Consider the following 12671-nt stretch of genomic DNA (forward strand, 5'->3'; position numbering starts at 1 on the left):
AGGGTATGGTTTATTTTATAATTACATTCCTAGTCTCGTGTAGTTACTGTAACGATCTCTCTCTTTCTCTGCCCCTTATATATGAAACCAAAGTATCATTTTTAAATGAGCCAGATTTCCTTCTAGTGTCGAGGGAGCTTGGGCATTCTGATCCTCCCACTGTTCTGATCCTAATTACCGTTCATCCAGGAATTTCATTCACATCCTTGAGAGCAAAGTCCCGTGACCTGAAGTGAACACCGTTCACTGATTTGTGTCAGTTTTCATAATTTGATTTGAAAGGAAAAAAAGAGCCAAAGGAAGCACAGTCCTGACCAGCCATTTGTTTCCTTTACCAGGAAAGGGCTGGAGCAGTTGGGACAGAGGCACCCGGTCCCCAGGCTGGGGAGAGGCACGTCCCTGCCGAGGGCATTGGCAAGGCCACTGCAGACGCAGTCACCCCGTGTAGCATCCAGGTAGATGTTGCCACGGCCCCACTGGCCAGGACACTGGCCGCCTGTTGTCACCTTCCTCACTTGGGTCCATCTCTGCTTCTGGACACCCTTGGCTGAGGCAAGGTGCAAAGCTCAAGCGGGTGCAGCCACGCTAGTTCTGTCTGACGGGGGCTTGGTCTTTGTGTCACGTTCTTTGGAAAACACGGGACCTCTGCTGAGGGATTAAGCATAGGTGGCCCCTTTGAGGGAGGTACAGACAGGACAGAAGAAAAGCTGGGAGCGAAGTGCTTTGTCCTTTGCTGAGTAGCAGGTTGGCCTCCAAGCTTGGAGCTCCTGTGACAGGATGGGACATACATGTGACTCCTCAGACCCCCCGGGAGGACAGTCAGCTGCACTCCAGCTCCTGGCCCTCTTCCTTCCCTGTGTCCCGTTTCCCCCTCCACCCCAGCACAACCAGTCTGCATCCGAGTTCCTTACAAAGCAGCTAGAAGTGCCGAGAGAATGTTGCTGGTGGCTTGTCCCAGCCCAGGCTGAGAAGCCTAGGGGCCTCCCTTGGCTGCACGTCTCTCCTTTGGTCCTCACGAAGGGCTGTGGGTTCAGGGAGGCTCCCTGCTGGCGGCTCCTCCTGGAAAGAGTGTGGCCACGTCTGCCGCCCTGCACCGTGTGTCCCGACCTGCAGCAGAGCGCCCGGGCCCTGCAGCCCCTCGTGTGCGGTGCAGAGTACAGTGTGACAAAAGGATCCTGCCTGCCCACGGCCAGCCTGAGCCTGCAGGGGAGACACTGTGGCCTCGGCGCGAGTCAGGAGGGCCAAGGTGGGCCACCCAGCCACCTGTGACCCAGGAAAGACCGCGCCCAGACGTGCACTAGGTGCAGGAAGACAAGCCAGGGAAGCCCTTGGCCTGGCTCTGCCACCACCCACAAAGGTGTCACCTTAGCCAGAGGCTAAGGGGCAGAGTGAGGAACCACCTTTGCCTGAGCTTGTGGGTTGGGCCCTGCCCGCAGCCTTCAGTCTGGACCAATTGTGACCTACCTCTGTAGGAGCAGTGCTCGGTGCCCGCAGCGCCACACACTGACGTGCTGAGCGCTGGGTGCCAACCGGGGCTCACTGCTCACCAGCGTGGGTCAAGGCCTGATTCAGTGTCTCCTGTTTTAGATTGGGAGCTTGGCGACAGGATAGCCCAGGGGTCGAGTCAGGGTCTTAGCTTTGTTTAGCTGTTACAGGCCTCCTGGCCCGGATGCTTTGGCCCTTACCGTTCAGCTCCCTTCCCCCTGGCAGAACTGCCAGTGGCTGGAACTTAGCAAGGTCCTTGCCTTGTGGCCATGGAATGTCTGGGGACCTCAGGAAGCAATGTCACCTTCATGGTTAGAAGGCACACATTCATATAACACAGCTGCTGAAAGTCCCCAAAACCCCCATTTAGAATCAGTGGGGTTCTAAATGGGGAGATGGCTCAGTGGAATAAGCGCTTCTCTGACAAGTGCAAGAGCCTGAGTTCAATCCCCGATTCCGCAAAAAAGGAAATAAATGTACAGAAGAAAAAGTACATAGATCCAGTGGGGTGGGGCCAGCACACCTGTAATCCCACCACCCCGGCTGAGGCAGGAAGCATTCCCACGAGTTTGAGGCTGGGCTCTGTGGTTCAAGGCCGGCCCAGAACACGTAGCAAGACGCTGCCCCCAAAACCAAAAACCCCACACCCAGTTCACTTTGCTGAAACCAGGATGTCCCATACTTCTTTGGCCATGGTCTTCTCCCCATTTCCTCTGTTCATGCCCCGAGGCAGTTTGTGGACACAGTCTTAGGAAGTGGGAAGCTCTGCTGACTCGGCAACTGTCCCGTCAGCCAACAGGAAGCTGCCGCAGAGCAGCCAAGAGGGTGAGCGTGTAGGCCATGCCCAGCGCAGCCGTGGCTTGGGGTGTTGCAGACCGAGAATTGGGATCTGGGTAGTGCAGTGGCCATAACTCCTTCTCTGCACCTTCGTGGCTGGGGTGCATCCAGTCATCGCCCTAGGGTTTTCTAGCACAGGCTGTTGGGTGGGCCAGGCTGCTGTCTGTAGCCGTGTGCCGTCTGTGGTGCTGGCGGCCTCATCCTAACAGCTGAGGCCTTGGCTGGAAGGGCCACATCCGCTCTCGCCTGAGTCACCAGCTGGCTGGCTGGACCACACGCTGGACTTGCCAGGCTCCGCAGTCTTGGGAGTCACGTGTGTGTGTGCGTGTGTGACGCATCCCCAACCCTTTATTTTTAGAAATTTGAAGCCAGAGGGCTGGGGAGATGGCTCAGTGGAATAAGCGCTTCCCTGGCAAGCGCAAGGGTCTGTCTGAGTTCAATCCCGGTTCTGCCACACACACAAAAAAAAATTTTTTTGAAGCCGGGGTGGCTGCACACTTGTCATCCCAGCACTTGGGGGCTGATGCAGGAGGATTGTTGCAAGTTTGAGACCAGACTTGGCTACAAAGTGAGCTCAAGACCAACCTGAACTGCACAGTGAGACCCTGGTTTGATCCCAGCACCACATGCCATGCCAGCCCTGCCTCCATGGTGGGCTGAGCCAGCCACAGAGTCTGGGGCATAGTGGCATACGGCTGTTATCCTGGCGCTGGGCAGGTTGAAAACAGGAGGATCACTATGAGTTCAAGCTGTGTGGTGGAACCCTGTAGTAACCAAATACATTTTTTTCCATAATTTTATTGAGAAACAAATAGCAATGAGACAGTTTCAAACCAAATTGGTAGGACAGTTTCAATAATTCACACATTGCATACATTCTTCCTAGTGGTTAATTGCTGTACAAGATGCGGACACGATATCCTATTTACAAACACCATTAGAACAAATCCCTCTATTCATTAAGAGAATGTAACTATATATCCTAACCACTTTGGTTTGTTTTTTTTTTAATTTTTATTTATTTATTTATGTGTGTGTGTGTGTGGCCAGCTCAGCCCACCAGGGGGCGGGGCGGGCTGGCATGTGGTGCTGGGGGATTGAACCGCGGTCCCTGTGCTTTGCTAAGTTTGTTCTAAGTAGGTGCTTTAGACCACTGAGCCATCTCACCAGCCCCTATCCTAACCACTTTGAATACACAGCCAAATACATTTTTTCCAAATACATTTTTAAAAAAACACAAGAAGAAGATGGAAAAGGAAGAAGGAAGAAAGAAGGTGAAGAAGAAGAAAAGAGGAGGAGGAGAGGAGGGGGGAGGAGACGGGGATAAAGCGAAATTTCAGACAGGGTCTTGCTAAGTCACAAGCTTCCAGTGCTTCTGCTTTAGCCTCCCACAGGGCCAGGGTTATAGGCACGTATCACTACACTCAGCTCTGAAGCGGTTATTTATAATCAGTTTTCTCTACTGCAAATCTACCTCTGTGTTAGCTTTCCCTCACTATGTCAAAATAGGCGAGACAGACGACCTCTGAGCAGGAAAGAGTTACTGGGTTTACTGTTCTGGGAGTTTGGTTTTGAGCTGCTGCCACCGCAGCACAAAAAGGGCAGGCTATGGAGGAAGCCGTCTCCCGCGGAGCAGGGGGCCAGAGGAAGCGAGGAAGAGGCTGATCTCCCCTGGGGTGGAGCTGCCGGCTGTGAGCCCAGCCTTCCGTACACACGCCTCAGAACTCAGGCTGAAGCAAAAGGATCACAGCTAGCTTGAGACCAGCCTGAACACAGAAAGACCCTGTCTCAAAAACAAAATACCTGGCTGGGCGTAGTGGTGCACACTTGTAGTCCCAGCACTCGGGAGACGGAGGCTGGAGGATCGTTGCAAATTTGAGACCAGCCTGGGCTACAAAGTGAGCTCAAGGCGAGCCCGAGTTGCATAGCAAGACCTAGTCTCAAACAGATAATAAAATAAAATATTACATAGAAAAACTCTAGAAATAAAGAATTAGGGCCAGCCAGATAGCTCAGCAGATTAAAGTGCCTGCATAGGCAGACGCAGGGGCCAAGGGTTCCAGCCCCGGCCTGCCATGCTGGCCCTGCCCCCGGGGCACGCTGGGGAGGGGGACGAGACTGGGCATGGTGGCAGGCACCTGTAATCCCAGGGCTTGGGAGACTGAAAACCAGATGGGATCACTATGAGTCTAATCTGTGTAGTGAGACCCTATACTTAATACATTTTTTAAAAAAATTAGTGTTGGGGGCTGGGGAGATGGCTCAATAGAATAAGCACCTGCCTGGCAAGCATAGGGTCCTGAGTTCAATCCCTGGTTCCGCAAAAAAAAAAAAAAAAAAAAAAAAAAAATTAGTGTTAAATAACTTGTATTAGGGACTATTGTTTTAGTTTCCATTTATGATGAGTTACTGTTCATCTCTGACAGTGCAAATATATCACTGAGACTACCTCAGGGGCTCATGACCAGGACAACATAACAGCTACAGGGTGATAGGGGGCCTGGCACACGCCCCCAGACAAGGGCAGGACAGGGATCATACACACATGGCAAACGGCTTGACTGGGAGTAGTCAAGGCCAAGACCCGGATCAGGAAAGCTGGAGAAGAGCCTGGGGCCAGCACTCTGCATGTCACGCTGTGCCATGTGGTGACACATTCACTAGGGGACACTTGGTGTCTTCAGTGCCAAGCGCCAGCTCAGTGGCTGCACTGCTGGGTGACACAGACCCTGGAGGCCCTTCTCACGCTCTGCTCTGCCTGCGTGTCTTGGAGGGGGTGAAGAGGTGGGGGACAGAGGAGCTGCTGGCCAGGACGTTCATCCACAGCCACCAGAGTAGGATGGGGAAGGCTGTACACATCTGCAATGCACGCAGGACAGAGCCTGGGACAGCCACTGAAAACGGTCCGGGAAGAGATGCTTTTTAATAAAGTAGAGGGAAAAATACTTGCACTAATGCTGTAGGAAAAGCCAGAACACAAACGCCGGAAATCCAGTAATAATAATCATCTCATATTTTTTATGCACTAAGTGCCAGGCCCTGTCTTGGATGTTTTCTTTGTACACAGAATTAAGTGAAAGTTTCAGCATTGTATTAAAATAGTAAGAAAAAAATGCCAGGGGCACTGATAGGTTCCAGCCTAAGTACAAACTGCCAAATTGTCACCGCCCTGATTCAACATGGCGAATCCCAACAACAGCTCACCTTCCCAGTGACCGCTTCATCCTTTCCCCACTCCAGCCCTGGATCCCTTTCTGCGCACACAAGGGAGCCCCAGTCAGCTCCTTGTGAGTCCCTGAACCTGCCCCTCAAGCTTTTCTCCTAGCAAAGTCCCTGAAATCTCAGCCTCCTTGTCTCAGGTCAGAGGATCCCATCTCCCTGCTTGTGATCCTCTCCATGTCCTGCTCAAGGGCAAGAAAGGCCCTTTCCACCCTTTCCTTTTACTTCCGCTTCTCTGCTGTGCTCCCAAAAACCCTAACAGGCACAAGGGCATGTGCCTATAATCTCAGTACTTGGGAGGCTGAGGCAGGAGGATGCTGTGCATTCAAGGCCAGCCTGGGCTATGCAGGGAGACCTTGTTTCCAATGAATGAATGAATGAATGAATGAATGAATGAATGAGTTGTACCCCAAAAGCCAACAGTGTCCATCTTTGAGTGGAAGAGTCTCCCCGACACTGAATTTGCATTGCTTTTATTTGGGGACAGAATTAACCAAACTGGATCTTTTAGATGGGATGGAGCCACAGGGCCCTGCTCCTGGCCTATGGCTTGTGCAGACCCTGACACTAGCAGGGCAGCTGCTGGCAGGTGGCACGTGTCCCCAGCCTCTTCCAGGAGGCCACAGGGCTGAAAGCCAACTCCAGTATGACTGCACAGCCAGCGTAGCCCTCATGGTGCCAACAGCAGTTCTGTCTGATGTGGAGATTTGCCCCTCAGACGTAATCCCAAGGCGAGAAGAGCAAGCGATTGCGCTTTCACTACTTCTTAACACTTCCACTGAATTGAAAAGAAACTGTGACGCAAGCTGGTATGCTATGGGAAGGCCACAGAGGGATGAGGCCCCTCACTGCTGATTGGACACTGCCCGTGCCTCGGGTGATGTGAAGGCGCTCTGGCTCCCGCTCTCTCAATGTGTATTCCTCAGGACAGGGCCAGTGCGGGCTGAGGGGCAGGGGTACAAGTCAAGCCTAGGACAGTTAGTGCAGAGGCTCAGGGACCTCGTGCATGGGAATAACATTTCCTGTCCCCCCCCTCACATCAGTGGACACAGCTCGTGACACAGGCTCACCCGGTTCCCCCTCAGCCTGCTCCTCACTAGTGGGGGTGGGAATGGGCTTGTTCAAAAGCCTGTGGTGTTTCCAAGCTTCGGGTGTGGCTGTATGCAGGAAATCAAGTTTCTTCTGCCCAGGACTCAGGCAGTCTCTCATCTGGCCTCAAGTTTACAGACTAATGCCAGAAAAGTCTTGACCATCCAGCCAGGTGGGGTGGTGCATGCCTGTGATCCCAACACTTGGGAGGCTGAACCAGGAGATTGCTACATCCCCAGCCCTTTTTTACATCTGCGACAGGATCTCGTTGCACTAAGTCACTAGGTTGTCCAGGCTGGGTTCCAACTTGTGATCCCCCTGCTTCAGCCTCCCAGGCGTGCACTGTCCTGCTTTGAAGACACTGGTGGCCTGAGTGTGACTTGATTCCCTGCCCGGGCATATTCTACCCCTCCTCCCTCCATCTTACTTCCACCTTTTCCTGTTCACAGAAAGGAAACATCTCAAATTTAGGTACATGAGTGGCCTTTGGGTAACACACTAGCCTGCTAGAGTGCTGTCCTCATGCTGAGCCAAAAGCTATGTGGGCTCCAAAGTAACTGGTGCTGAACTGCCACATGACCCCTGCCCTGCTCCTGGAGTTGCTGATCCTGTACTTTCAGCTGGAGCTCAGGCACTGACCTTTCTAACCCCTTCCAGCAGAACGAGGAAGACATTCTGGGCTAGGAGCCAACCAGTGCAAAGGTCCTGGGGCAGGACCTCCCCACCAGCGTGCCAGCAGCACAGGGGAGAAAGGAAGGCACGGGATGGTCTGCGGGACTGCGAAGGCTATATGCTCCCTCTCTGTGCTCTCAAAGTCAGCAAGTATGAGCTGAGCTACAGATGGTATCAGGACGGGGACGGGGTATGTCTAGGTTGTAATGACAGCAGAGCACATGGATCCCCACCTTCCCAGAGCAAAGTCACCACCCTCAGGGCATCACAGGAAACCCCATGACTTTGACAAAACCGTGTCTCCTGCTCCTTGTCTTTAGCATCAGGTGCCCTCCTGTGCGGGACCCTGGGATGATGTCCCCGCACACCTCCTGACAGTGTCCTGGTGGTGGTGAAAAGTAGGAATGGACCATACACAGGATGTGCACAGTGTGGGGCAGCACAGTGGTGCACACCTGTGCTCCCAGTTGCTTAGGAGGCCGAGGCAGGAGGAAGTAAGCCCAGAAGTGCAAGACCGGCCTGGCCAATGTGGCCAGACAAGACCCTAGCCCCCCCCCAATAAATAAAAGGTATCAGAGTCAGTACATCCACGTACTACGCGTTGATCACTGAGTATGTTTCCTATGCACTCTCTTCATTTTGTATACCCTGCATCAACATTAATGCTTGCTTATGGTGGGGATTCTGTCTTTTCCTGTTACTGAGTTACTTGTCCTATAGCTGAGACCAAATATGGGGCACCCGAAGTTCAAGGAGGAAAGGTTTATGTATCTCAGTTTGTAGAGGTTTTAGTCCACAGTTGGCCGGCGCCAAGCCAGAGTGGCATGGCAGAGGGAGCATCCACTGCAGGCAGGCAGGTAGTGGCAAAGCTGGGAACCCAGTTGGCAGCAGCGAGGCAGCAGCCTCCCTTTCCCTTTTATGCTACCCAGGCTGCAAGCCTATTGGCTGGAGCCACCAACACCCAGTGTGGGCCTTCGCATCACTGTCTCTGCCCAGGCTTCCTGTCCTCAGCTCTACTGCAGACCTGAGGGGCTGATGCAGGGTGTCTAGGCTCCCTCTTCCCCATCTGCTGGGCTCAGAGGCCTAGTGGACTCAGGCTCTCGGCCTCGCCAGTCCTATGGTCTAACCCACCTCTACCTCCAGAAAGATGGTGTCACCGCCTCACACTTTTTGTTGTTGTCCAGAGAAGGTTTCATTGCAGTTCGGGCTGGCCTTGAACTCACTTTGTAGCCCAGGCTGCCCTTGAACTTGCAGTGATCCTCCTGCATTAGCCTCCCAAGCGCTGGGATTACAGGGGTGCAGCACTGTGCCCTGTACCTCTTCACATTTTTGTAGGCAAAAGGAGACTGAAAGACCCCTCTCCCCACATAAACCAAAGAACAGCACATTCTGTGTAAGACGAATGCGGATGAAAAACAAGCAATTTGGGGGGGGGGGGGCTAGTCCCACATGTGGTGTCAGGGATTGAATCATGGTTCCGTCACTGCCTAAGCAGGCACTTTAGACCACTGAGCTATCGCGAGGGCCCCGACAAGCAATTTTTTTATGAGAGGAAAAGGAGAGGTTTACAGGGTGAGTGACCAGAGCGGGGCCAGCCTCTGCCATCTGCTCAGGGAGGGCACACCGCCTGGCTCACCCTGTGCCGCATCCCTGCCTCCCTCCACCTCTGCCTGTGAAATGGACAGGAGGCAAACGGCTTCCTTCATAGATAGGAAAGCCCCAGAAAATCAGCCAATTCTCCACAGTCCTGACTGTGGCCCCTGAATGAAGAATCCAGACCAATGCAGTTATATATATATAATTTTATTGAGAAACAAATAGCAATGAGACAGTTTCAAAACCAATTAGGACAGTTTCAATAATTCATATATTGCATATTGTTGTCTTCATAGTGGTTATTCATATTACAAGATGCAGACATGATATCCTGTCCAAACACTACTAGTACAAATCTTTCTTCTCATTGAATTAAAGTCTTTCATGTTTTTTTTAATTTTTAAAATTTTATTTATTTATGTGTGTGTGTGTATGTGTGTGGCCAGCTCAGCCCACCAGGGGGCGGGCAGGCTGGCATGTGGTGCTGGGGATTGAACCGCGATCCCTGTGCTTTAGCTACACTTGTTCTAAGTAGGTGCTTTAGACCACTGAGCCATCTCCCCAGCCCTTTCATTTTTTTTTAAAAAGTTTTTTTTTTAAACTAATTTTATTTATTTTTGGCAGAACCAAGGATTGAACTCAGGCCCTTGAGCTTACCAGGGAAGCGCTTATTCCACTGAGCCATCTCTCCAGCCAAAGTCTTTCATTTGTATCCCCTTCTTTTGTTTAGTTTTGTCAGAGATGGGTATTCCACTGCCAGTTTATTATATTTTTATTTTTTATTCACTTACTTATTTACTTCAGTGGAACCGGGGATTGAACTCAGGTCCTTGCACTTGCCAGGGAAAGCTTCTTACATTTTAAAAAAATTTTTCTTTTTTGAGACAGGTCCTTATCAAATTTGCAGCAATCCTCCTGCCTCAGGCTCTGTGCTGGATTATAAGCCTGCACCTTCACGCCCAGTGTTCATTCCCCTTTTTCCCCCCCTGCAGAACCCGGGATTGAACTCAGGCCCTTGCGCGCTTATTCCACTGAGCCATCTCCCCGCCCCCTTCACTCCCTTTCTTTAGCAGCTCCTCCACCCCACTGGTGTCTGAAAGGAATCTGGTGCTCGAGCAGGGGCAGATTTTGAGAAGTGAGGCGGCTGGCTTGTAACAACACATCAATTCTGCCACCAGAAATGGGACAGCAGGGTAAAAGCCAGTCCCTCCAACGCCCTTGGCCCTCAGTGGCTCTGTCACCCGTTCCCGGGGGCAGGGACCGGGGCTGAGGGCTTTCGTTGCTTTTGCGCTATGAGGAAGCTGAGGCAGCAGGATCACTGAGTTCTACATCAGCCTGACCTATATAGTGTGACTCTGTCTTTTCTGTCAAAACCAAAAACAAAAGCTCCAGTGTAAGAATCTGAAGAGTAAATAACATGTGAAAGGTACAACAGGTACTGCAAAAAGGAAAGAATCTGTTCAAGAAAGGGAAAACCTGGGATGAGGAAATGACCACAAGAAGGGAAAATGATATATTTATGTATATATGCAGGATAGCTTGGGTAATTGTGCTGCTGGTTTCTGCTAGTCTACTGAAAGGAGCAGTTAATGCTTTTTTTTTTCCCCTCTCTCTCAATTTTTTTTTTGACCAATTTGCATGCTTATATCTGGTAATCTGAACAACTAGTTTGAAGACAACACTATGCAATGCACCAACCGTTGCTGAATTCCTATAAAAAGAAAAAATATTAAAAAAATATAAAAATAGCCAGGTGTGGTGGTGCACACCTGTAATCACAGCACTCGGGAGGCTGAGACAGGAGGATCACTACGAATTCGAGACCAGCCTGGGGACTACAAAAGTGACCAGGAACGGCCCCTGGGTCTTGTTTACTGGCTTTCATTTGTTGTCCAAGCAACATTATGATAAAAAGATTAGAACTGCAGTACTCTACTAAGTCCCCAGTCTCTACTGTGTAGACCTTGATTTTCCATGGCAGTCCCCACTGCAGGGCAGCACGGTACAACACAGGAACACTATCATCCTAAAGACAAGAACAAAACTTGCCTCATCTTTTTGCTGTAGAATATTTCAAAGAAACCCTTAGGTCTGTTACCCTTTTGCTACATTTGCACATGTGCTTTCTCTGGAGGTTGGTGCGTGCATGGGCTTTACTTTTCGTTGAGCCACTTAAAGGCTGGCAGGCATTCTGACATTCACCCTACATTCCGCAGCAGACACCTTCAGACAGTGGGGACAAGTGTCCGGCGTACACTTTGAAGTTACCAGTAATTCATGAAGCAGCCATACTCAAACCTCTCCAAAAGACACAGGAAAGGGCCTGTGAACACTGTGAGCTGGGCCTGCGACACAGGTTGGCAGGAGCCTGAAGGAAAACCGAAGGAAGACAGGAGAGGCCGGGTGGTCGTGGCAGTGCTGGCTAGCAGGCAGGGCACTGGGTCCAAACAAAACAAACCTCAAACACGGCTGGGCGACTTGCCTGGAAGGGAGAAAGACTCAAGTAGCTGCTGGGTCTTGAAGTCGCAGTACAGTTTTTAAAATCTCCATTTCCGGAGCTGGTGAGATGGCTCAGTGGTCTAAAGCACCTACTTAAAGCTTGGCAAAGCACAGGGACTGCGGTTCAATCCCCCAGCACCACATGCCAGCCAGCCCTGCCCCCTGGTGGGCTGAGTTGGCCACACACACACATAAATAAATAAAATAAATATTAAAAAAAAATAAAATCTCCATTTCCCTTTCCCTTAGTGTTTTTTGTTGTTCGCCCTGCCACAAGCCAATCAGGATGCACACGCTGCAATTCCGCCCCTCTCCCTTTCCTCTTAGCACAGTCGCTCCTCCGCGGGCGCCCGGCGATCCCGGTTCCTCGAGACCAGGCTTGGGGCTCCGGGGCGGCGCCCAGAGTCCGGCAGCCGCAGGACGGTGCCAGAACCACGGGGCTGGGCTTCACCGGAGCGCTCTCGGCCCGGGTGCGCGAGTACATCAAATTGAATCCTCCCAGAAATCTTGCGGGCGGTGACATCTTCCTAGGATGAGAAGGAACCTGCCTGAAGCAGTCACACGCGGCGCGAGCCTTCCGGCCGGCCACCGCAGCCAGGTCGCCAGCTCCGTCCTTCTTCCCCTCGCCATGTCCCCTTTCCTTCCTCTCCTCTTCCTTCCCGCTTTCCTTCCGTCCCTCCCGCTTTTTCTCCGCTGGTACGGGGCCATGGAGCCCGGCCCAGCCTCCCGAGGGAGCAAACCCGGGCTCCCGGAGCTGCGCTGCCGCGCGCGCTCTCCAGCACTTTCGCCGCCGGCTGGGTTTTATTTCCTGCCGCCCGGCGAGGCTCCGCCGCGAGAGGGGAGTCAAAGCGGAGCAGACGGCGCAACGCGGGAACGCGGGGGCTCCCCAGCGCCTTCCGCTGTCCCCTGGAGAACTCGGACGCCCAGAGACTGCGGGCGCCGTCTGGCCCACGACGCGCCGCGGAGCGGGAAGGTCGCGCGGCCAGGCACGCCCACTCGGGGCGCGCAGGCGCACAGCACGCTCCCGCCCCACGGCGCGACCAGTGCGCAGGCGCGGCGGCCGACGCGAGCGTCCGTGCGGCGAGAAGATGGCGGCGACGGGAGACGCGGCGTGAGGAGCCGGAGCAGCGCCGAGTCCCATTGAAACGGGCCGCCATGGCCCTCCACGGCCCGCAGGTAGCCGGGCCGTGCTTCGGCCTCCGGGCCCAAGCCCCGGGCGGCGGCGGGCTGGCGGGGGCGGGGATGCGGATTGGCGGCGGGCCTAGGCCCGCGCC

General features: G+C 52.9%; 2 protein-coding genes across 2 annotated transcripts in view; one reads left to right on the forward strand and one right to left on the reverse strand.

Annotated features, from left to right (window-relative positions):
• Positions 1–10681: 10681 nt before the first annotated feature.
• On the reverse strand, positions 10682–12538 carry LOC111813707. Its single transcript, XM_023705202.1, has 2 exons — positions 11619–12538; positions 10682–11436 (listed from the first exon to the last, which is right to left on the reverse strand). Exons 1-2 carry the CDS (start codon positions 12536–12538, stop codon positions 11358–11360), a joined length of 999 nt encoding a protein of 332 aa, XP_023560970.1. The 3' UTR covers positions 10682–11357.
• Usp10 (ubiquitin specific peptidase 10) overlaps positions 12470–12671 on the forward strand; it is a 70151-nt gene continuing 69949 nt past the window's right edge. Inside the window, exon 1 of the mRNA XM_023705245.1 lies at positions 12470–12573. Within this exon, the coding sequence (XP_023561013.1) occupies positions 12553–12573 (21 nt within the window). The 5' untranslated portion in view covers positions 12470–12552. The remainder of the gene's footprint in view (positions 12574–12671) is intronic.

Source organism: Octodon degus, unplaced genomic scaffold, assembly GCF_000260255.1.
Source record: "Octodon degus isolate 3935 unplaced genomic scaffold, OctDeg1.0 scaffold00215, whole genome shotgun sequence".
NCBI lineage: Eukaryota > Metazoa > Chordata > Mammalia > Rodentia > Octodontidae > Octodon > Octodon degus.